This window comes from Rattus norvegicus, chromosome 15 (genome assembly GCF_036323735.1).
Source record: "Rattus norvegicus strain BN/NHsdMcwi chromosome 15, GRCr8, whole genome shotgun sequence".
In the NCBI taxonomy this organism is placed as follows: domain Eukaryota; kingdom Metazoa; phylum Chordata; class Mammalia; order Rodentia; family Muridae; genus Rattus; species Rattus norvegicus.
This window is the reverse complement of record NC_086033.1, coordinates 37504613-37530288: the sequence shown is the minus strand read 5'-3', so window position 1 is coordinate 37530288 and position 25676 is coordinate 37504613. Positions and strand designations below refer to the sequence as shown.

General features: G+C 43.5%; 1 protein-coding gene across 4 annotated transcripts; it reads left to right on the top strand.

Moving 5' to 3' along the window:
- Nucleotides 1–1021: 1021 nt before the first annotated feature.
- Nucleotides 1022–24650, top strand: LOC134482125 (PHD finger protein 11-like). Of its 4 annotated transcripts, none has more exons than XM_063274870.1 (10): nucleotides 1032–2022; nucleotides 4542–4663; nucleotides 13261–13368; nucleotides 16507–16640; nucleotides 18432–18481; nucleotides 19304–19368; nucleotides 20118–20181; nucleotides 20915–20983; nucleotides 22158–22229; nucleotides 24003–24650. In XM_063274870.1, exons 1-10 carry the CDS (start codon nucleotides 1980–1982, stop codon nucleotides 24215–24217), a joined length of 942 nt encoding a protein of 313 aa, XP_063130940.1. In that variant the 5' UTR covers nucleotides 1032–1979; the 3' UTR covers nucleotides 24218–24650. The 4 variants fall into 4 exon arrangements, with proteins under 4 accessions (XP_063130942.1, XP_063130940.1, XP_063130939.1 ...); XM_063274869.1 differs by lacking the exon at nucleotides 20915–20983 and adding an exon at nucleotides 20700–20831 and having other exon boundaries at nucleotides 1039–2022; XM_063274871.1 differs by having other exon boundaries at nucleotides 1041–2022; nucleotides 20700–20983; nucleotides 24003–24139.
- The last annotated feature ends 1026 nt before the right edge of the window (nucleotides 24651–25676 follow it).

Below are 25676 nucleotides of genomic sequence, written 5' to 3'. Positions count from 1 at the left end.
CCCGCCCCAGTCAATTGCACTCTCTTTTTCCACCCTGTGTTTTTCTTTTCCTGCATGTGAATGAGTGTGGGCCTTGGGTGTTATACTTTATCAATCTCCAACTTGTTCTGTTCAGAAAGTGTGTTCTTAACCTGCCTTGCAGTTTCATCTACACTGGGTGCCAGCAAGCACAGTGAGTAATCATTCTGTTCTGTCCCTTATTGTCCTGAGATTACTCAGGGGTACACATCCCATCCCTAAATTTCTTTACGGACTAATGAAAGGAGAACTCAGATTCTGTGTCTATACTACTCTTGCTCTACCCATTGGTCCATGTCTCCAGTGCCTGGTAATTTTCTTCCTAAGAGCTTCCTTTCCTTTGGTTCCTTTAGGATTCTTTTGTTTTTTGTTTTTTGGGGTTTTTTTGTTTGTTTTTTGTTTTGTTTTGGTTGTTTTTTGTTTGTTTGTTTGTTTGTTTTTTGAGATGTGGCTATGTAAACCTTGCTGGCCTCTAACTCATAGAGATCGACCTGAATCTGTCTCAAAGGTACTTCGGTTACAGAGGATTCCTTTCAAGAATCCTGATTTGTGCTGTGACTTTAAGAGTACTTGGTCTTTGAAGACATTAGGTATGGGCCAAAGAGATGACTTGGCATGGAGAGGCACATCTGTCAAGGATAACAGACAGATCAAACCCTGGAACCCACTTGAGAGAAGAGAATTACTGTAACCTGAAGGGACTCTACCTGCCCTATGTGTCTTGGCACATATGTGCACACACTAAAATACACACAGTGACATGCTCTAGAAGCTTAATGTACTATTTCAATGAGTAAGTGTACACACACACACACACACACACACACACAGACACACACTTGCATTCATGGGCTATTTCCCCTCAAGGCCTCTGTCTCCCCTTGTTTCAGTTTCCCCCATATTTCCCTGGTCTTGATCTTGGAAGGTAGACACTTTCCTCAGAAGCACGGGTCTTGCTCACCTGATACTGTGAGAAAGGACTTCTCCAGGACCTATCCAAGGCCCTTGTCATCCTGTGTTAGGACCTTTCATTTTGCCCAGGCTGTCCATGTTGCCCTGTTGACTTGCCCTTCTTCTGCCAGGCACAGGCTGCCCTTTGTCCTCCTAGAGTGCATGCCCCCTAGAGTTTATCTTTGATTTCCCCACAAAAGAATAAACTTTTAAAATTCTACTTCCTGTATGTTGGTGCCTACATGGATATTTCTTTTTCCCTGGGACTGAAAAGTCTGCATCTCTGTGGTGCTTTGTAGCCCATGGGTGCTAAATAAAGACTCCTTACTGACACCTGAGTTTAGGGTCTTGATTTTGTGTCATTTAAAGATAGTCCTGGGTAGACCAAAGGGTGTGTTACCAGTTTCAGGAGGACAGATCAGTTGTTCCTTAAGTTAAGCACAGGCAAGGTCGGGGTGTCTGCTGTGGTTTTTCTCAAGCTGATTGATGGCTTTTTGGAGTTGTCAACGTGACACACCTGGGAAGCAGAACCTTCACCGTATTTGCCTTCATCAGAGTGGCCCGAGTGACGTTTTCCTGACTGGGTTGATGGAGGGAGGGACATTCCAGGGAGGGCAGCTCCAGCATGGGGCAGGTGTGTGTGTGCTGTAGTGCACAGCAGGGTTAGGGAGCCAAGGGAAGCATCCAGAAAGCCTCCTGCCCCTGCTTTCTTCCTTCTTCTCTGCATGATGACTGGAGCCTGTTAGTCATATAAAGCATTTCCTCCCCTAAGGTATTTTTGGCCACAGTTTCCTCACATTGGCAGAGAAACCAGTCCTGAGCACTTTTAACCTGACTATGCAGTGTTGAAAATCTGCCAGCATGCACTGCTCCCAGAGTGCACTCCCTCCGGACTGGGTCTTCCCGATCACCACACAAGCTTACAGAAACGAAACTAAAAGCTAGAAGCAGAACCTGTAAACCCTAAACTAGAAACTCAGTTGCACTTCCAGGAGTGCAAGTGCCCAGTCATGGCCGAAGAGACAGCACCACCATGTGGCCCAGTCTCAACTGGTGAGTATTAGAGTGATGGCCTGCAGGAACATGCCATACTCTTTTCCCCCTCCCCACAACCCAGGGGAATCCAGGACACTGCTGGGGGTGGAGCTGGGCTTGCAGTATTTGGGAAAGTTCTAGGTCCTGGGGCACTCAGGAACATGACAATTCTATATTGGCCTGTTTGGCCATCTTGGGTCCTCTCTCCAACGTTCTGGAAGTTCTGTACTGTAAAGTGAGTAGAGCAGACATACTCTTGAGAAAGAAGCTAGGCTTTATTGGAGATGCTGGCAATCTGGAAAGGAAGTCCAGGTCTTTGAGGGCAATTGGAGAATACTGAGGACCAGGTTGGGGTTGTGTGTTTCTTAGAGCCATCAGTGTCCTAAAAACGTGTGTTGTGTAGGCTGATATTTTCAGGGCCATGGTTAGAATCTCCTTGAGATGGTTTTCTCGTATCATAAGAACATGATGATCCAGGTTTTTGTCAGCTTTGTGGTTCACAGGTTTCTGGAATTATCTTAGAAAATCATAAACTCAAGAATGCACAGGAAGTCCTCTCTCAGACAGAGGACAGCAGGAGAGCTGTGGCTGACAGGCTAGTATAACCCTGCCCCAGTCCTGTCTTTCCAGTAGGAACCTGACCCACAGGTTAAAGCAGAAAATGCAGACACAATAGGAAGGCACTAATGCCAAATCTTTTCAGCCCTTCCAATCAACAGTGATTGCAGTGATCACTGCCCAAGGGAAGTCACTATTTCAGCAAAAGCATCCTTCCATCCCTGAGACAACCCAGGGTTCCCTTATCCTCACCCACTTGGCAGAGATGTCTACAGTCAAATTTGCAGTTACTAATGATTTATTTCAGCCTGTAACCATCCTGCAACTAGTATATGTTTGAGGTTTATTTTGTGTATAACTATCTCACCTGCATAAATGATTGTATAGTCCCCATGCACTTGATTTGGTGTGTAGAAGAAGAAAGCAAAGGATCCCCCCATAGACCAGAGATAGAAATTACTATAGGTCACCAAGTAGGTGCTGGGGACTGAGCCTTGTTCCTCTGCAAAACATGTAAGAGCATTCATCTACAGAGCTAGTACTCTATACCCTAGTATGTATGTATATATGTATGTGTTTATGTACGTATGTATGTATGAGTGTATTTATATATGTATATACATTGAAATTGCATTAAGCTGGAAACTTCCTTAAAGATAGTAGAATATCCATCTTTATATAGTGTCCTGTACGGACACGGGGTGTTCTGGCGTATCCATTGGGATCTTCATCTTGCTCCTGCCTTGTTGATTGTTTTTACCTTGTGTTTCTGAAATATTCCTTTGCTTTTTTTCTCCATGTGGAGTAGTTTACTACCTCCAGATTATTCTCTCTCTCTCTCTCTCTCTCTCTCTCTCTCTCTCTCTCTCTCTCTCTGTGTGTGTGTGTGTGTGTGTGTGTGTGTGTGCGTTTGTTTTCAACCATGAAACCATGGTAGGCCTAAGAGGGGTCACACCCTACAGGAAAACCAACACACCTTCCCCCACAAACCATCAACTGACAGATCTTCTCAGTTAGAGGTGGATGTTAGTGAGTGCTGCCTACCAACCCCCACCACCATGCCAGCTTCAATTTTAACTGGCTTGATCCTATGCACACCCTTTGCAGGCACCCTTGGCTACAAACACAGCTGCTTTGAGTTCATGATCACAGCATTTCTGTAATGTCTTGAGGACAATGTTTCTCTGGATCGTAGCAACCTTCCATCATAACTTCTACCATATTCCCTGAGCCTTGGGGTCAGTGGTGTGTTTGTTTTAGACACTATTCTCTGTACAGCGGCAAGGTGAGAACTTGATAACAGGTTCCTATTGCCAAAGACACCATATTATTAGGCACAGGTCACAGAGAAATTAAGCAATAATCATATTCCTCCCTGTTGTCTAGCTTTCATAGTACTGAAAGGTGCCATGAGGTTCGTTGGAGAGACCACAATCTGACAATGGTGTGAATACTGAGTTACTGTAACAACAAGCAAGGCAGGACATGTCCCTGATAGAAGAGTGACACAGTGTTATAGGAGTGACCAACTGATTTCTAATGGAGTTGGGACCAGCAGGACAAAGCATGTGCCTCTTGCTGTAAATCTTACTAAGATCCCATGGTAAGGGAGCTCATAGGCCACACAGGTGAACCTACTCTTACTGTCTTTGCTAAATAGACATGGAATCAATCTTTGCTCTACACTGCTGTCTCAGACATCATCAGAGATTTTTTAAATGTATTTTATTCACGTCAGTAAGGCCTCTAGAAGCTTTTCATAGCCAACCTATGTGGCTTGCTCTCTTTCTGTTGACAGCACTGATCTTAAGCACTGAAGACAGGCTGTACCACACAAGAGATGCTACTTTTCACTGACTAGATTGTTGATTTGTAATTGTTCCAGGAGTTAAGACTCTAGCATAAGAGGGCCTTTTTCCTGGAGGAGCTAGCAAGGCCATATAAATGCTTTTCTGTTTTAACCTGGATATTATTTATAGGTGACAGTCTGTCTCCAGAGAGGATGGAGAAGAGGACATGTGCCCTCTGCCCTGAGGGTCATGAGTGGAGTGTGATTTACTTTGCACCATCAGCAAATATAGCTGCTCATGAAAACTGTTTGGTAAGTTACTGGTAAATAACTTTAAAGCTACATGTTTATGACTGAAAAGATTGCTCAGTGATTAAGAGCATTAAATGTTCTTCCAAACAAACCAGTTTCCTTTCCCAGAAACCTTGTGGTGGCTCAAACTACCATGGAAGATCTCTGCTTGAACACTATGATGACAGAAGCCATAATGTCTGCAGGGGCAGAGGGCCTTTGAGGTGGAAATGCCGATTAGGTCTATGTGCCCCAGTCTCCTGAGTGCTGAGACTTATGGTGTATTGGGCCGCATCCAGCTGTCAGATCTGGTTTGAATTATGTATCTGTCCTGTATGTTTGAGTGTGTAAGAATCTACTCACACAGAAGAACGATTTATTAATCAAAACTAGGCATGAGCATTGGCCCAACTTTTTCTCTCAGCATCTTTCAAAGAGCAACTTTTAATCACGATAGATACAACATGTAAATGCGGCTGAGGCAGCAGAGCAGAAACACAAAGAAACCCTAACTCCAAATCGTGGCCAAATCACAGAACTACTTCTCAGGGCCATTATTTGACTTCTACATTCAAGAATGAACATTTGCATAATGATTTAGCATTCTTATTAAAAAAATTTGCCTATGAAAGTGTCACAAGTTTTTTCTCATGTTTCTCATGCTCTTCAGTTTTTTGAGTTTCTCTGTGACATTAACCTTCAAGTGAAAGCCAGCCCATTGTTTAGGTTTATGTGACTCGGGAGACTTAGCTCTCTGGAGCTAGAAAGCTGGTGGCTCAGTTAGGGAAGTGCTGGGAACTTGAGTATGAAGTCCTGACTTCCACCCCAGGATCCATACATAAATCTCCACCTGGCATACACTGTCCCACGGTGTGGAGTAAAGACAGGAGGACCCTGACCTGAAGTCCCACACCCGCGGATCCCAGCCCGCAGCAGCTCTCTGCTCCCAGACCAAGTGGGAAAGAGACCTCACTGCCTGGTCAGATGGGCACTCCTGAGGCTGCAGAGCGGAAGAGACCACCAACACTGCCCACCCCTGCCCACATCCCTGGCCCAAGAGGAAACTGTATAAGGCCTCTGGGCTCCCGTGGGGGAGGGCCCAGGAGCGGCAGGACCCCTGCCTGAGACACCACCGGAACCTGAAGGAAACAGACTGGATAAACAGTTCTCTGCACCCAAATCCCGTGGAAGGGAGAGCTAAACCTTCAGAGAGGCAGACAAGCCTGGGAAAACAGAAGAGACTGCTCTCTGCACACACATCTCTGATGCCAGAGGAAAACACCAAAGGCCATCTGGAACCCTGGTGCACTGAAGCTCCCGGAAGGGGTGGCACAGGTCTTCCTGGTTGCTGCCGCTGCAGAGAGCCCGTGGGCAGCACCCCACGAGCGAACATGAGCCTCGGGACCACAGGTAAGACCAACTCTTCTGCTGCAAGAAAGCTGCCTGGTGAACTCAAGACACAGGCCCACAGGAACAGCTGAAGACCTGTAGAGAGGAAAACTACATGCCCGAAAGCAGAACACTCTGTCCCCATAACTGACTGAAAGAGAGGAAAACAGGTCTACAGCACTCCTGACACACAGGCTTATAGGACAGTCTAGCCACTGTCAGAAATAGCAGAACGAAGTAACACTAGAGATAATCTGATGGCGAGAGGCAAGCGCAGGAACCCAAGCAACAGAAACCAAGACTACGTGGCACCATCGGAGCCCAATTCTCCCACCAAAACAAACATGGAATATCCAAACACAACAGAAAAGCAAGATCTAGTTTCAAAATCATATTTGATCATGATGCTGGAGGACTTCAAGAAAGACGTGAAGAACTCCCTTAGGGAAACACAGGAAAACATTAATAAACAAGTAGAAGCCTACAGAGAGGAATCGCAAAATTCCCTGAAAGAATTCCAGGAAAACACAATCAAACAGTTGAAGGAATTAAAAATGGAAATAGAAGCAATCAAGAAAGAACACATGGAAACAACCCTGGATATAGAAAACCAAAAGAAGAGACAAGGAGCTGTAGATACAAGCTTCACCAACAGAATACAAGAGATGGAAGAGAGAATCTCAGGAGCAGAAGATTCCATAGAAATCATTGACTCAACTGTCAAAGATAATGCAAAGCGGAAAAAGCTACTGGTCCAAAACATACAGGAAATCCAGGACTCAATGAGAAGATCAAACCTAAGGATAATAGGTTTAGAAGAGAGTGAAGACTCCCAGCTCAAAGGACCAGTAAATATCTTCAACAAAATCATAAAGAAAACTTCCCTAATCTAAAAAAAGAGAAACCATAGGCATACAAGAAGCCTACAGAACTCCAAATAGATTGGACCAGAAAAGAAACACCTCCCGTCACATAATAGTCAAAACACCAAACGCACAAAATAAAGAAAGAATATTAAAAGCAGTAAGGGAAAAAGGTCAAGTAACATATAAAGGCAGACCTATCAGAATCACACCAGACTTCTCGCCAGAAACTATGAAGGCCAGAAGATCCTGGACTGATGTCATACAGACCCTAAGAGAACACAAATGCCAACCCAGGTTACTGTATCCTGCAAAACTCTCAATTAACATAGATGGAGAAACCAAGATATTCCATGACAAAAACAAATTTACACAATATCTTTCTACAAATCCAGCACTACAAAGGATAATAAATGGTAAAGCCCAACATAAGGAGGCAAGGTATACCCTAGAAGAAGCAAGAAACTAATCGTCTTGGCAACAAAACAAAGAGAATGAAAGCACACAAACATAACCTCACATCCAAATATGAATATAACAGGAAGCAATAATCACTATTCCTTAATATCTCTCAACATCAATGGCCTCAACTCCCCAATAAAAAGACATAGATTAACAAACTGGATACGCAACGAGGACCCTGCATTCTGCTGCCTAGAGGAAACACACCTCAGAGACAAAGACAGAGATTACCTCAGAGTGAAAGGCTGGAAAACAATTTTCCAAGCAAATGGTCAGAAGAAGCAAGCTGGAGTAGCCATTCTAATATCAAATAAAATCAATTTTCAACTAAAAGTCATCAAAAAAGATAAGGAAGGACACTTCATATTCATCAAAGGAAAAATCCACCAAGATGAACTCTCAATCCTAAATAATTATGCCCCAAATACAAGGGCACCTACATACGTAAAAGAAACCTTACTAAAACTCAAAACACACATTGCACCTCACACAATAATAGTAGGAGATTTCAACACCCCACTCTCATCAATGGACAGATCATGGAAACAGAAATTAAACAGAGACGTAGACAGACTAAGAGAAGTCATGAGCCAAATGGACTTAACAGATATTTATAGAACATTCTATCCTAAAGCAAAAGGATATACCTTCTTCTCAGCTCCTCATGGTACTTTCTCCAAAATTGACCATATAGTTGGTCAAAAAACGGGCCTCCACAGGTACAGAAAGATAGAAATAATCCCATGCGTGCTATCGGACCACCACGGCCTAAAACTGGTCTTCAATAACAATAAGGGAAGAATGCCCATATACGTGGAAATTGAACAATGCTCTACTCAATGATAACCTGGTCAAGGAAGAAATAAAGAAAGAAATTAAAGACTTTTTAGAATTTAATGAAAATGAAGGTACAACATACCCAAACTTATGGGACACAATGAAAGCTGTGCTAAGAGGAAAACTCATAGCGCTGAGTGCCTGCAGAAAGAAACAGGAGAGAGCATATGTCAGCAGCTTGACAGCACACCTAAAAGCTCTAGAACAAAAAGAAGCAAATACACCCAGGAGGAGTAGAAGGCAGGAAATAATCAAACTCAGAGCTGAAATCAACCAAGGAGATACAAAAAGGACCATAGAAAGAATCAACAGAACCAAAAGTTGGTTCTTTGAGAAAATCAACAAGATAGATAAACCCTTAGCCAGACTAACGAGAGGACACAGAGAGTGCGTCCAAATTAACAAAATCAGAAATGAAAAGGGAGACATAACTACAGATTCAGAGGAAATTTGAAAAATCATCAGATCTTAATATAAAAACCTATATTCAACAAAACTTGAAAATCTTCAGGAAATGGACAATTTCCTAGACAGATACCAGGTACCAAAGTTAAATCAGGAACAGATAAACCAGTTAAACAACCCCATAACTTCTAAGGAAATAGAAGCAGTCATTAAAGGTCTCCCAACCAAAAAGAGCCCAGGTCCAGACGGGTTTAGTGCAGAATTCTATCAAACCTTCATAGAAGACCTCATACCAATATTATTCAAACTATTCCACAAAATTGAAACAGATGGATCACTACCGAATACCTTCTACGAAGCCACAATTACTCTTATACCTAAACCACACAAAGACACAACAAAGAAAGAGAACTTCAGACCAATTTCCCTTATGAATATCGACGCAAAAATACTCAATAAAATTCTGGCAAACCGAATCCAAGAGCACATCAGAACAATCATCCACCATGAACAAGTAGGCTTCATCCCATGCATGCAGGGATGGTTTATTATACGGAAAACCATCAACGTGATCCATTATATAAACAAACTGAAAGAACAAAACCACATGATCATTTCATTAGATGCTGAGAAAGCATTTGACAAAATTCAACACCCCTTCATGATAAAAGTCCTGGAAAGAATAGGAATTCAAGGCCCATACCTGAACATAGTAAAAGCCATATACAGCAAACCAGTTGCTAACATTAAACTAAATGGAGAGAAACTTGAAGCAATCCCACTAAAATCAGGGACTAGACAAGGCTGCCCACTCTCTCCCTACTTATTCAATATAGTTCTTGAAGTTCTAGCCAGAGCAATCAGACAACAAAAGGAGATCAAGGGGATACAGATCGGAAAAGAAGAGGTCAAAATATCACTATTTGCAGATGACATGATAGTATATTTAAGTGATCCCAAAAGTTCCACCAGAGAACTACTAAAGCTGATAAACAACTTCAGCAAAGTGGCTGGGTATAAAATTAACTCAAATAAATCAGTTGCCTTCCTCTATACAAAAGAGAAACAAGCCGAGAAAGAAATTAGGGAAACGACACCCTTCATAATAGACCCAAATAATATAAAGTACCTCGGTGTGACTTTAACCAAGCAAGTAAAAGATCTGTACAATAAGAACTTCAAGACACTGAAGAAGGAAATTGAAGAAGACCTCAGAAGATGGAAAGATCTCCCATGCTCATGGATTGGCAGGATTAATATAGTAAAAATGGCCATTTTACCAAAAGCAATCTACAGATTCAATGCAATCCCCATCCAAATACCGTTCCAATTCTTCAAAGATTTAGACAGAACAATTTGCAAATTCATCTGGAATAACAAAAAACCCAGGATAGCTAAAGCTATCCTCAACAATAAAAGGACTTCAGGGGGAATCACTATCCCTGAACTCAAGCAGTATTACAGAGCAATAGTGATAAAAACTGCATGGTATTGGTACAGAGACAGACAGATAGACCAATGGAATAGAATTGAGGACCCAGAAATGAACCCACACACCTATGGTCACTTGATTTTTGACAAAGGAGCCAAAACCATCAAATGGAAAAAAGATAGCATTTTCAGCAAATGGTGCTGGTTCAACTGGAGGGCAACATGTAGAAGAATGCAGATCGATCCATGCTTATCACCCTGTACAAAGCTTAAGTCCAAGTGGATCAAGGACCTCCACATCAAACCAGATACACTCAAACTAATAGAAGAAAAACTAGGTAAGCATCTGGAACACATGGGCACTGGAAAAAATTTCCTAAACAAAACACCAATAGCTTCGCTCTAAGATCAAGAATCGACAAATGGGATCTCATAAAACTGCAAAGCTTCTGTAAGGCAAAGGACTCTGTGGTTAGGACAAAACAGCAACCAACAGATTGGGAAAAGATCTTTACCAATCCTACAACAGATAGAGGCCTTATATCCAAAATATACAAAGAACTCAAGAAGTTAGACCGCAGGGAAACAAATAACCCTATTAAAAAATGGGGTTCAGAGGTAACAAAGAATTCACAGCTGAGGAATGCCGAATGGCTGAGAAATACCTAAAGAAATGTTCAACATCTTTAGTCATAAGGGAAATGCAAATCAAAACAACCCTGAGATTTCACCTCACACCAGTGAGAATGGCTAAGATCAAAAACTCAGGGGACAACAGATGCTGGCGAGGATGTGGAGGAAGAGGAACACTCCTCCATTGTTGGTGGGATTGCAAACTGGTACAACCATTCTGGAAATCAGTCTGGAGGATCCTCAGAAAATTGGACATTGAACTGCCTGAGGATCCAGCTATACCTCTCTTCGGCATATACCCAAAAGATGCCCCAACAAATAACAAAGACACGTGCTCCACTATGTTCATTGCAGCCTTATTTATAATAGCCAGAAGCTGGAAAGAACCCAGATGCCCTTCAACAGAGGAATGGATACAGAAAATGTGGTACATCTACACAATGGAATATTACTCAGCTATCAAAAACAACGACTTTATGAAATTCGTAGGCAAATGTTTGGAACTGGAAAACATCATCCTGAGTGAGCTAACCCAATCACAGAAAGACATACATAGTATGCACTCATTGATAAGTGGCTATTAGCCCAAATGCTTGAATTACCCTAGATGACTAGAACAAATGAAACTCAAGACGGATGATCAAAATGTGAATGCTTCACTCCTTCTTTAAAAGGGGAACAAGAACACCCTTGGCAGGGAAGAGAGAGGCAAAGATTAAAACAGAGACTGAAGGAACACCCATTCAGAGTCTGCCCCACATGTGGCCCATACATATACAGCCACCCAATTAGACAAGATGGATGAAGCAAAGAAGTGCAGACCGACAGGAGCCGGATGTAGATCGCTCCTGAGAGACACAGCCAGAATACGGCGAATGCCAACAGCAAACCACTGAACTGAGAATAGGCCCCCGTTGAAGGAATCAGAGAAAGAACTGGAAGAGCTTGAAGGGGCTCGAGACCCCTTATGAACAACAATGCCAAGCAATCAGAGCTTCCAGGGACTAAGCCACTACCTAAAGATTATACATGGACTGACCCTGGACTCTGACCTCATAGGTAGCAATGAATTTCCTAGTAAGAGCACCAGTGGAAGGGGAAGCCCTGGGTCCTGCTAAGACTGAACCCCCAGTGAACTAGACTGGTGGGGGGAGGGCGGCAATGGGGGGAGGGTTGGGAGGGGAACACCCATAAGGAAGGGGAGGGGGGAGGGGGTTGTTTGCCCGGATACCGGGAAAGGGAATAACACTCGAAATGTATATAAGAAATACTCAAGTTAATTAAAAAAAAAAAAAAAAAGACAGGAGGACCCTGCTGTCCAACCAGGTGAGCTGAACTTGTGAGCTCTCCAAGGTCAGGGAGTGGCTATCTCAAAAAACAAGATAGAATGGGGCTGGAGAGATGGATGTGTGGTTAAGTTGCTCTAGTAGAGGACCCAGGTCCAGTTCCCAGCACACAGGCGTTGGCTCACAAGTATTTGTAAGTCCACTTCCTGGGATCTAATACCTTTTTCTAACCTGTGCGAAAATTAACATGCATATGATAAACATAGATAGATACATTCAGGAAAAACACTCATTTTTTTATTAAAAAAAAAAAGCAATCTTAGAAACAAACCAAAGAGTGGTAGAGAGCAAAAGCCAAAGGAAGTCGCTGTCCTCTCTGCATGCAGACACACAACACAGACACAAACACGCATACTCATGAATGCACACACACACACACACACACACACACACACACACGCCTACACACACACTTAGGAAAATCTTAGAAATATTTTAATGTATGGGTGTACCCATGTGTTGACCCTGTGGAGCTGGAGTTCAGACAATTGTGAGCTGGCAGCCTCGAGCTGGGAGCTGGATGCAGACCCTGTGAAAAACTGGAAGAATAGTACATGTGAGGAAGCACAGAGCTATCTCAACGTCCTCTAAAATGCTGAAGAGAAAAGAGATTGTGGCTGCTATAACACACAAGGAAGTTTGGGGGTAGCTGTGGTCGCCCATACCTCATTTCCACTGCAAAGAAGCTGAGAAGAGCCAACTTCCATGTAAAGCGGGGTGGGTAGAAAAACCCTATCTTTAAAAACATCGTGAGATCCAGGTGTAGCCGTGTATGGCTTTAGTCCTAGCACTCAGGACCAGAGACAGGTGGACTCTACTCTGAGTTTCAGTCCACAGAGGCCACAGTGAGACCCTATCTCAACAGGGACAACAGAGTGAAGGTCTGTGATATGATTGTGGAGGCAACCATGGTCACTGAATTCTAAGAAGGCCTGGGAAGCCACCAGGAATGGCCTCTGTATCTTGCTTTGGTTTCTCTGACTCCATGGTTTCAGTCATTGCCTGCTCTGCATTCTTAGGCAGGAACAGGGGTGTCTGCCTGAATAGAGATCAGTTACCAAGGACAACTGTGTCTGCAGACTGAGGGTTCTCACAGGAGTTCCATGGCTCACATCCGGTCATCTAGTGCACAGTGGCCAGTGCTCTGAGTCCTGGTCCACTCTGCATCCTCTTCAGCCCTTTTCAGAACCATCCCTGACTTGTGTCCATCAGGAATGCTTCACACCAACTCTGGGTTTCTCTCACTGTGCAGCTGTATTCATCAGGACTGGTGGAGTGTGGTCCTCATGATCCACGTAATCCAGCCAGAAGCTTTGCTGTCAAATCAGTGAAGAAAGAGATCTGGAGAGGGAGAAGATTGGTAAGTTGACATGTCTCCTTATCCATAAATCATGAGTCTTTTGTACTACGTTCAAAGGACAGTCTTCATGGGTGTGGAGACAAGGTGCAGCAGTTCAGAATGCTTGCTACCCATCCAGAAGTCCTGAGTTTGGTCCCCATCACCAAATGGCAACTCAGAACTGCTTGTAACTCCAGTTCCAGGGTATCAGACGCCCACTGCTGGCCTCCACAGAGACATGTACTTACAGACTTGTTCTCTCAGACACAGAAGTAAAAATAAAATAAACCTTCCACCTAAAAACAGAGTCTGTGGTAAAGTAAGTTTCGAGAAACAAGAGGAGAGCTGGAAGGTGGACTGTGAGACCCTGCCTCAGCTGACGCTCTCTGCTTACATCAGGAGAGCAGGCTTGAGCCCCTTCTGTCTGAGAGAAAACACTGGTCAGAGGCTGGAACAAGTCCTTCCTGTCACTTCAGCAGAGCAAGTTCCAATTTCACAGCTCAACAGCGCCATCTCAGTTCTTCCTCTGCTGTCCTGCCACAGAGCTGCAGGCAGCATGCAGAGCAAAAGGCTTCATCCTTGACATGGAGGACAATGTCCTCTGAAGGTCACAGGTGACTGATGTCTTTCTGCACCAGTTTGGGTGGTTATCACTGACAGCATCTGCCTGGGAGCTGAGGGCATATGGGCCTTTCCAGGAAAGAGGAGGGCTCAGAGGCTCTCCTCCAAGGTCAACTGTGTCTCCTGGCTACATTTATAACAGGCCATTTGCAGATGAGTAAACAGGATGTCAAGTCTGAGTATATCATGGCTGACCACACCCACAGTAAGGTATCGATGACTGGAGACACACACGTATGTTAGGTTGCAAAGCCTCATTATCTATATCAGCAGGAGCTATGTAAACTGTCTTCTAATTAGAAAATGGCAGGTCATCAACTGAAATGTAAGCTTCATTATTCTGTGCTGATTGGTTTTGGTTCATGACAAGTGTTAAGGAAATCTACCATTGGATTCTAGAGTGGTGGGTCTCTCTCAAGCTGTGGGTCTGTTCCAACAGAAAATACATATTTCAAGTGGTCTTAGGAACCACCAACCATTCACTTATTTTCTTTGGCCCTTTATAAATGCAATTTACCCACTGATCTGATTCCTGGTTCCTAAGCCCATAGAAAATATGTATTCCTATGGTCGTGACCCACAACATGAGAACTACTGTTGTAGAGTTTGTCTACATGGAAACAGCCCAGACCAGAATGAGGGCAGCTGGGTAAACAGAATATGGAGAAAGCGGTTGTGATCCGTGAGAGTTTTCATGGACTTTCCTATTGGGAAACTGTGATGCATTGGAAGTGCAGGCAACAGAAAGGGATGCGAAACAAACATGTGGCATGAGCTATTCTCTCAGTGACAAGTGTTTCTAGAACCTTGGTTTCTGCACAATTGCTGGGTGCCTACCTCATGGAGGAGAGAGGCCAGTAGCGAGGCAGTAACAGAACAGCCATGTACATGCTTTGGGGGGATCACTATCATCCTCACACGAAGGCTCCTCAGAAAGTAGGGCCTTTGAACTCTTTCATAGCATGGGAACAAAGGTAAGGAATTCCCAGGGGAAATGTCTAGGTTGGGGTTGTCATTGCTGTGGTGAAGCCCAAGGACCCAAGCAAGTTGGGGAGGAAATGGTTTATGTGGCTTATATATTCACCTCATAGTCCATCGTGAATGAAGTCGGGCAGCAACTCAAAAAGGTCAGGAACCTGGAGGCGGGAGCTGAGGCAGAGGCCAAGGATGAGTCCTGCTTAATGGCTTGCTACCCATGGCTTTGTCAGTCTTCTCTCTTACAGGACCGAGGGATGCTAGCCCAGAGGGCTCCATCCACAGTGTTCTGGACCCTCCCCTATCCATCGCTAATTAAGTAATGCTCTAGAGGTGTGCCTACAGTCCGGCCTTCTGGAGGCATTTTGTCACCTGATATTCTATCCTCTGACAGGACTTATCCTCATGGCAGAACTGTCAGCAAGTGTATTGTGAGGTAGCAGTCTCATGTGTTTCTGTGTTCATGCAGCTATGTCGCTCCTCCACAATTAAATAAGTGCTCTAAACCAGGAGCTTTGATCTAGAACTCTACCTCTATGTTAATCTTATTATTCATCTACGTTTGACTTTTCTTTGTGTCTTTCCTTACGTATTATGTTCGCATCCTTACCTGGGATCCCAAAAGTGCTGTCCCATTTCTGCTTAGACCTCCTTTAGTCAAAGGATAGAGCCAACTAGCCTGGGTCACGACTGGCCTGCCTGTCATCACAGGATAAGGCTCTGGTAGTGCACAAAAGCTTGTGCAGGCACACAGCGCCTAAGGTCTCTCTCCGCCATCCATGTAACATCAGATAGAATGGAAATAAAAACCTGATCAAAAGAGATAACGTGTTGTTCAGCTCTGCTGTTAGTGTTGTTCACTCTCTGCACATTCACAACAGGACCCCTTTATTTCACTTTTCCTTCAGTAGCAACTCCGTAGAGAGGGTACCACCATCCCAGAGAGAAAGGTCTGTCTAAGAGGAAGCCATGGAGAGTGCCAGCTGAAGTCACAATGTTTAGTGACACAATAGGAACTGCTCTGATATCAGGATCAATGTCCGCCAACCAATTCCCTGCCTATCGATAAAGAAGCTGGCTAGCTTTGCTTTTAAAAGATCTTCTAAAAAGCTCGTATTTATTCACTTTCCAACCCAATACCAGCCCTCCCTCTCCCCCTAGTACTCACTCACAAAAGTCCTCCCCCAATTCTACCTTCCTTTTCTCTTTTGGAAAGGGGACACCCCCCTTTGGATGTCACCCTCCACTAACTTCCCCCAGGAAAACTTCATTATAAGAGGGATGTTTTTCTTTTTTAATAGTGTTTCTGGTAAGCACCTACATGCTTTGTATTTGTGTAAAACTTGATACAAATGTCTATACCAGCCTTCTCTTCCAGTTGGCTACAGTTTCGTGGAAACTTCCTCATGGGTTACCAAATCTTTTGTGTGCCCGTGAAGACTGGGATATGTCAGTGATATCCAGGACAAAACACATGTCTGTTGGCTTAAATAATATTTAAGAACATCCTTACTTTTTTAGCAAAGAAACAATACTAACTCATTATGATCTGTTCTTCTATAGAAATGCTCACTGTGTAACAAAGGAGGTGCCACCGTGGGATGTGATTTGTCATCCTGTAGGAAGAGTTACCACTATGTCTGTGCCAAAAAAGACCACGCAATTCCTCAAGTTGATGAGGATCTTGGAACTTACAAGTAATCAAATAGCTTTAAAACTCCATGGTGGAGAGGTGGGGATGGGTAAGGAATGGCTAGGCTGTGACATATTTCTCAGGCTTAATTTATGCAAATGAGTTTCACATGAGAACAGGATTATGGGACACCATGAGGAACTCAGCTTCTCATTTCTACACATGATGGGAAAAAGAAGTATTCAAAGGTTTTATGACTTTCCAAAACTTCTCTGTACTCTCTTCTTCCTGGGAGAGCTTTATTCATAATGGTAGCATGCATGTCCTACAAGACACAGGAGCCAGTTCAGGCCTGTTTTTCTCTGCAACAGAAAAACACCTTCCTTCACTCACACATCCACAAGTCATGTGTCTGTCCTCCCACCTTGGACCCAGGCATGGAACTGAGGCTGTCAGAGCTGACAGCAAACACCTTTATCTTCAGAGTCCACTTGCCAGCCCTTAGCTTGTTACTGTTTGTAAAAGCGCATTCAGTGGTAAACAGTATTTTTATGTATGTATTATTGATAAACAGATAGAAGAACTTCACATTCATTGTTGATGTTCAGAAGGAACTCACTTTACTGTGAAAGTCATTAATAAACACACAATCAAATGAAAGTGACTAAATACCTACTGTAAATAGTTTCTGTTTTTCAGACAGAATCTTACCAAGTAGACCAGGCTGGCCTTGAAATCACAGAGATAACTTTAAAAAACTGTTTATTGACCACACCGGAAGTACTTACTCTATTCAAAGAAAAGTTTTAATTATTTCAGTAAGGAACAAGTGGGCTTCTATGTTCTTAGATATTTAATTTCAACATTGAGGGTCATAGAATAACTGAGACACCTCACAAGGTGCTGAGGGATACTCAGAGAGAATGAACCAGACAAGACATCATCAGGTTGGCACATTAGTGCAGAGAGGACACAATGGACACGGGCTCATGGGAGATTCCGAAGTAGAAAGGGGCTTTGCCTAGACTCAAAATTATTGACACTGGGGACAGGGAAGACACAGGTGAGAGTCTATGCTAATATTTTCTAGACTTCTTTATGTTACAAAAACTCCTAGGTAAGCATGGTATATAAACCTAAAATCAATGTTCAGGAGAGATAGGACCCAAATCCAAGTCCCTCTGGGAATGCAATTGAGACCAAATGAAAGGTGCTCAGAGGATGCAGATCTAGAGGAGGTGACTAAGCTGGGTGCTGCTGGGAAGGCTGCATGGAGGGCACTGGGTAACAGGAAGACCCTAGGTCTGCTAAGGGCTGAGACAAAGGCAAGCCTGGGCAGAGAAGTCCCTTACAGTTCCTCACTGCAGTCCTCCAGCCTGCTGTGCTGCCTTCCCTCTGAAGACACTGGCCAAATCCAAGTCTGACCTTCAAAAGTTGTTCTCCACAGTACTGCACAAGTGTCTGTGTGATCTGTGAAGATCAGCAGAATTGTGGGTCGTCGGACTGAAACTTCAAATCCTACACCCTAGGTCTTCAGATGCCCCTCATCACAGCATAGGAGCTAATACGGCTCAAAATGCTCACCCAGCATTCACACCTTCAGAGACCAGAGTCCTCTTTCTACTGCTCAGAGGGCACAAAATCTGTGGCCACCCTCACACACATCGGGTGTGGACTCACAATTTGATGCAGACTTAGAAACATTTATTTTTAAAAATGAATACTTCAGCCAGTGTAGTGTCATGTAGCTTTTCTCCTAGCACTGGGGATGCAGAGGAAAAACTGTTAGAGGATCCATTTGTGGATCTCTACAAATTAAAAGATTCGGTGATTCTTTAAAAATCTGTATTTTCAGAATATTTTGCCCAGAACATCCTCCACAGCAAGAAGAGACCACTGAACGTGGTAAGTTTCTGAAGTGAGTTTGAAGAAAGCTCACTACTTAACTGAAATCTGAGATAATCTAATCTCTTCTCATTTGTAATATTTTATGAGCCCCTTTGTGTGGATGCCTTCGGTTACAGATGGTTGTGAGTCACCATGTGGGTGCTGGGAAGGGGACCTGGTTCCTGTGGAAGGGCAGTGAGGGCTCACAAGCACTGAGCCACCTCTAGTCATTGTCATTGGTTTATAACTCATTGGAAAGTACTAAAAGGGTTCCTTTACATTAGTGTATATAGACAGGGAATGGGGATAGTAATAAGTGTGCGTTTGTCTCTTTCTGTGTGTGTCTCTCACACAATTCCAGGACAGACTGAGGTATATGGATAATTATTTACTAAGAAGCCTACTCTAGATGAAGACAACAGGACTGCCCACATCTTTGCAAGCATTAGCTTGAGCACATATGATCCAGATAGGAGAACTTTGATAATATTGTACCTTTTCATCATTATCTATAGCCAGAGTTGAGGATTCTGTTTATTCTGTTCAATGAAACACCATCTGCCATTTTTAAATTCCATATCTGCACATGTTTTTGTACAAGTTTATCCAGTTAAAGGATTTGTTTTAACAATGCATACAGTAACACACACACACACACACACACACACAAACATTCGAGACAGCCCTTGCTGTCCTGGATCTCACTCTGGGGATCTGGCTAGCCTTCACCCTGTAGGTCCACCTGCCTCTGCCTCCTCAGTGCTGAGATTAAAGTGTGCACCACACCCACTCGGCAGTCTTGCTTTGCATAGTCCAAATCTTGAATGGTTTCTCTTTTAGCTGATAGTCCAAGCGTGAAGAAGACAGGAAAGAAGAAAAGTCTCTCATCGGGCCCTCCCACAGAGGTAATTTGACTTAGACCTAATTTCTTCACATAATGTCCTTACTTAGATTTCTAAATGCCAGAGACTCACAGTTTTCAAGTCACTGGAGGAGTTGGCATTTGCACGCCATCCTTCCTGTGTGTTCTCAGTGGAGCGGAAGCTGCTCTTAGGGTGGCATCTTGGAGAGAATCCTGCACTCAGGAAGAACAGATCATCCTGACCTGGAGAAAGCATACTAAGAATAGTAGGAGACTAGAGGCAGAGGGGATGACGTCATTCCTTAGCTTCTGTCAATCATTCCTTGAAGCATGTTAGTGCAAACCTGTGTCCTTTCACAGCACTTAGTCCTAAACAGGCTGAGAGTACAGACAAGCATTCATTCATAACCAAGAGTTTCCCAGCTACATGGTCCACACCTAACCAAATTTCTAACTTAAAAATTTCTGGACTAGGAGAACTAAAATGTAAAAGAAGTTGGAGAGTTTTGAAACAGTTTTTATATCAGTTTCTATACGTTGAGTTAGTATCAGACAACAATCGCTCCTTCTTATTCAGAGCACAAACAGCACACCCTGTAGGCCCTAGCTATTTAACAGTGCCACTTGGATCCAGGAGTTCATCAAGACCAAGCTGAAAGAGAAAGTTTGTCTAATACATTGTTTGTGTTGTTAGATTTGATTCATAGACTTGATTATGTAGCAGAACATTTGATTTGTGTGCTATTCCAGGCCAATATGAAAAGTCAATATACTCTTGGTTTTCTTTTCCAGCCAAAAAAGATGAAATTCAGTAGCTTTAAAAGACTCATGAAGGAAGAGCCTCACGGCCACAAAGGTTTGTCCTCAGTGATGGCTGTACAAACGTGGTGACCTCCAAATATTTATAGAAATGTTGTCATGCTTCGATCTTTATTCTTGTGGGCATCTGATATGTATGTAATAAGGACACCAATCCTTACTATAGCTATGCAGTCCATTACAACACTGCTGTGTCAAAGTTCTTGGAGCTGGAATGGCCCCTTTCTTCTCATTCTGAGAAGACACACTTAAAAGGGCTGGGATGTTTGTCTGAGGCCACAGTTCTGTGGTATGCTACCCCACACAGGGACAGGTGGCTATGTCCTTACTATGCCAAATCTGTGACAAATATTAGGGACTGTCATCTCAAGCATCTTACAAAACTATATTAAATTATACAGTTATAAGCAGAGAAATTTCATTTTGGACCATTTACTCTTTGAACTACAGAACAATGAGACACGTATGCTCACCCATCAACTGGTAAAGTACATAGTGACCACATGATGTGAATCACTGTCCATTTCCTCCTAACAATGCATCCTTTGTTTGTAGATGCAGCTGTCAAAGCTCCTTTTCTTAAGAAATGCCTGGAAGCAGGACTTCTTACTGAATTATTTGAACAGATACTAGAAAAAATGGATTCAATTCATGGAAGATTCATGGATGAGACTGCTTCAGAGTCAGGTGCTGAGTGGGCTAAATGTAAACACATTCTAGAAAACACACCTTCTCATGCTTTCCCTCCCTTCTTTAACCCATTCTTTAAGAACACACATCATGGGCTGGAGAGATGGCTCAGTGGTCAAGAACACCACTTCACTTGCAGAAGACTCAAGGTCAGTCCCCAGCATCTGCATGGTGGCTCACAACCATATCTCCAGTTTGAGGGGAATCCAACACTGTCTTCTGTCCTGTCCAGTTACCAGGGATGAACATGGTACCCATATGTACACATGGGCAAAACACTGATACACAAACTAAGAAGTAATCTAAAGAATTTAAGTTAGCAAATCAAGAAGATATTGAAAGTCACAGATTTTATATTTAGTGCCAAAAATGCTCTGAGACCAGGAGATCTCTTTCTCAGAGGTGTACTCACCTGTGAGGAGAAATCATTGAAACTGTGTTCTGTTAATTCGGCTGGTGTATTATACCAGCTGCAGTCACTGTTTGAAGATATATATTTAGTATATTTAGTGTGTGTGCCTGTGTGTCTGTGTGTGTGTGTGTGTGTGTGTGTGTGTGTGTGTGTGTGTGTGTGTGTGTAGGAGGTGGACATGTGAGTCTAAATGCCCTCAGAGAATACAACTGTGTGATCCCTTGGAGCCAGAATTATAGACAGTTGTAAACCACACAACGTGGGTGCTGTGAATCAGCATCGAGGTTATAATTTTGATGCACCTCAAGTTCTATTTCTTAATAAATCAAGGGCCTTAAGAAAACTATAACAGGCGTCAAGTAGATACCTTGGTGCTGAATAACACAGATTGTTGAAGAGGTCCTGAGTTCAGTCCTTTCAGCCGTATCTGGCAGCACACAACTGCCTGGACCCTCAACTTCCTGGGAATCTGACACTTGTATGAACTCTAGGACACACACACACACACACACACACACACACACACACACAGATAAACCTGTTTTGAAGTATTATTTGTGCCCGTGTCACAGAACACACATGCAAATAATGACAAAACCAAAGGATATGTTAGCAGTTTCAAGGAGGACTTTTGTTTTGTAATTTTTATTTGCTTATTTTCTCAAGACTAAGAACTCTCAATGTTTGGGGTGCCTCCTAATCACCTGGGGCTCCCTGGAGCACAGGTGCTCCCTCCCCAGAAGTCCTGGCTGCACAGAGACAGTGAGCTGAGACTTCTCCCACTTCCCTGCTGGGCCTGCACTGAGCTGCCCTTCTCTGATCCTCTCTCTTCCTGTTGGGGTTATTTTCTCTTTCTCCCTGTGTGACTTATTCATATTAAAATTAACACAGGAAACTGTTTCTCCCTCTAGACTATGAAGGGATCAAGACCTTACTGTTTGACTGTGGACTATTTGGAGACATACTAAGAAAATTCCAAGAAGGTAGGTGATTCATAAAATAAGGAACATTTAGAGACATTTATGATTCAGATCACAATGATGGGTGACAAGTTAGTGAACACTTTTCATCAAATAAAAAGATCCCATAAAACCAGCATGACAGGGAGAGAAAAAAAATCCTGCAGAAACCCTCCATAATAGTACACATAGAAAAAGATATAGACAATAGAGAAATAGAAACATGGACAGTAAGGCAGATGGAAAGACAGAAGGACAGCTAGACAGACCAACAGAGAATGATAGACCACTGTTTAGAAACAACAGTTGTTTGTACGGGCTGGAATACAGTGCTGTGTTTTCCAGGGAGACAAAAAACACTGTGGATACAGAGAAGTGACTGGCTTTGGCCCTAATCTAGAATATTCTGACCATTGCATAGACAGGCCCAGGCTGGAAGTCAGGAGCCTTCCTGCAGCCTCTCTGCCCCAAGGCAGCAAGAAGGTATCATTAGTGGTCTGTCCCACAGCCCCTGTCCTTCTCTCTGGTTCTTTTCCTAAGATTTGTCATCAAAGCATATATCTGGAACCACTGAGTACTACCATTCTAAAATTAATCGAGAAAAGAAAAAAAGTAAGGCTATCCAAGATACCTTGATTTTGGGTTTTTCCTTTGTCAGTTTTGCTTTTGCTTTTAAATTGTAGTGTGCAGGCAGGAACAGGGAGACCTAGTCTTCCATAAGAGTGATGTGTTTTAGCTGTGTTTTGTGATGCACAACTGTAATCCTAGCAGTCGAAAGGGTGAGGCAGGAGGATTGCCAGCCTAGGGGACACAGTGAAACCTTGTCAGAAACAAACATAAGGAGCCTGCATTTGCGATCCCCTCTCAGCAGCAAACACTTCTGTGTGCTGCACCTCTGGCTATGGGCGATAGTCCGATTGTCACAGGACTGGTGTGAGTACCTTCTCTACTCTCATTGCATAACACCACACTGCCTGACGGTGATCTTTTCTAGTATGTGCCTGTCAGTAAAGCAATTAAACAGCAGGTTTCCCTGTTGAGAAGGCATTTTGTGTCACCTCAATGTGCACAGTCACTTTAGGGTGACGATCTGTTACTTGTTCCTAATTGAACTCTGTAATAATCGGTTGTGGTCAGCAGAACCATTATTTTAAGTCATTTCAGACTTCTGTTTTTAAGACTAACTTAAAAATACCCAGCTTTTAAAAACCTGTATTTCCTCTGGACCTCCATGTGTCTGGAAAATGTCTCACTGCATGTGATAGGGTCATGTCAAGACACTAACTGATAGAGTGACTTTCTGATCTGGAAGACTCAGCCCAGTATTTTAAGGTGAGTACAGGTATGCAGTCATTCTGACAACTAAGAATTTTAAGGCTCAATTGTGAAGATTCTAAACCCAACTGCAATCACCTTGGTTGGTTTCTACAGTAAACATTTTCTGTTCCTAAACCATAACCAAAGTGCAGATGTTCCACTGTCCTTAGAGCCAGAGGTGTGCTCATGAAAGGGTTGTCACTGGAAGGCCAGCCACATACTCCAGAGTCTGAATGAAGGAATACTGTGTAAGCTTGTTCTACCAGGAAGGAATCAAATTCATAAGACACGTGCTGGCGTCCACACTGAGTCAGGAAGGGCAGCAAAGGTGCAAATGGACTGTCTCCTCAGACCACTCTGTCTCCTCATTTGAGGTCCAGTGGCTGTAATGTGGCTATCTGAACTGAACCGGACTAGAGACAGTAACCTATTCCTAATCATGTTCCTGCACACACTGAAGCCATCTTTCTTCTTTTAAAGTAATCAAGAGTAAAACTTGTGAATATGAAGAAAGGCTGAACCAGATGAAGCAGAAGCTTGAGGCACTCGCAGACTTACAAGAAAACCTGTGCTCATTTCAAGAATGTGGGGACCTGGACCCCTCAGGCTCTACCTCAGGGTCCTTGCTACCTCCTGAGGACCACCAGATCCAGGAGTCTCCTGAAGTGCAAGCAGGCTCAGGAGACAGCCTGTGACAGATCCAGTCCCCTCCAGCTCTGACCTGCTACTGCTCAGCCAGGGTCCATACCTGACAGGTTGTTTCTTGGCTCCTCTCTAGTCATCTCACTTGTCCTGCCTTCTCCTGACAGTAACAGCTGTTCCTCAGGTCAACTGGATCAGGCCCCCATGTCCTCTAAGGAGCAGGAAGTCCTCCTACCTACCCTACCCACCCTAGTCAGGGGCAGCCACACCACAGCCTTTGCTCATCCTTTTGTGGAATCTTAGAGCTTTCTTCTTGCTTCTGCTACTCCTGCAGTAGGTCTGTGTCATCATGGTCTCCTCTCAGTATTAGTGACTTCATCAGAATGGAGCAGAGCCTCACTCCTGTGCATAGCTCGCTGGTACCCTGGGTTTCTGCTCACTACCACCTTCCCAACATTGAGCACACTTAATAAATGCTTGACAAAACACTGTGAAGAATCAACAGTTTCTTTAATACAGTTCCCAGCAGCCCTCATCTGTAACAAGACACAGTGCACTATTCTGTTTTTACCAGTTCTGTGGGTCTCCATCAGTCTTTTTAGAAGTGTCTTTTTGGGCACAGTCATTACAAGGACAAACTTCATCTTCAAGACCGAATCCGGCATTTCAACTGGGCTCTTTGAATAAGAGCACCATGGGGAATAGGGAATGTGGAGAACGAAGGCTTTCCCCACCTGACAATATGCATCAGATCTGCGTGTGACACTGCCCTGACCCTTGACTCCTCTCACATTCACATTTCTAATTTCCTCCCATGATCCTCTGGGTTACAGTAAAGCACCTGTCAGAATGAAGTTGGGCCGTGTCCTAACATTGGGTCTAGTTTGTAATGAGTGCTCACGCCTATGTGTGTAGGAATCACTCCTGTACAAGACTGTGGTGACCAAGGCCAGTCTAAGCCACTTCTTGGCAGGTCAACTGGAATGACTGCAGTGTGAGCGCCCGTCTGAACCAGCTGGGACACTTATGTTAGGGCTTCCTCTGCTGCTTTATTCAACTGGAATTTGTTCATCTCAGTAAATTATGTGGCACAGAAAGCACTCTTTGGTGTTTATAAAGTAGGCGTATATTGGGCAAACTGATAAAATAAACCTGCTGTTATTACTGAAAAATCATCAAATACTCACAGCCCTCACTTTAATAACAGAAAGCAGACAGCTGAACTGACCTTTCCCAGTTGCTCTCTGACCTCCACAAAGATGGCACATTCACACCTCCATGTGCAAAGGTCATGTTTAAAAAGTCACAGATCCCATTACATCACTGGTGTTAGCCCAACCTCCACTTTCTCTGTAGAGCCAGTCTGTCTCACAAGGACAGTGGCTTTTTCCATCAGACGCTTCAACTGTCCACTTGTAACAGAAATAAGATCTTTTTGTGGTGAGTTAGTGGAGAAATAGCTGACACATTCAGAATGGTAACTTACTTTTATTCTAACACTGATAATGTTAA

Coding starts and splice junctions, on each gene's coding strand:
- LOC134482125 (XM_063274869.1), top strand. CDS start 1,980: ATGGCCGAAGAGACAGCACCACCATGTGGCCCAGTCTCAACTG. Junction 18,482..19,303: donor AGAAGAGACCACTGAACGTG/GTAAGTTTCTGA, acceptor TTTCTCTTTTAG/CTGATAGTCCAAGCGTGAAG. Junction 20,832..22,157: donor TGAGACTGCTTCAGAGTCAG/GTGCTGAGTGGG, acceptor TTCTCCCTCTAG/ACTATGAAGGGATCAAGACC.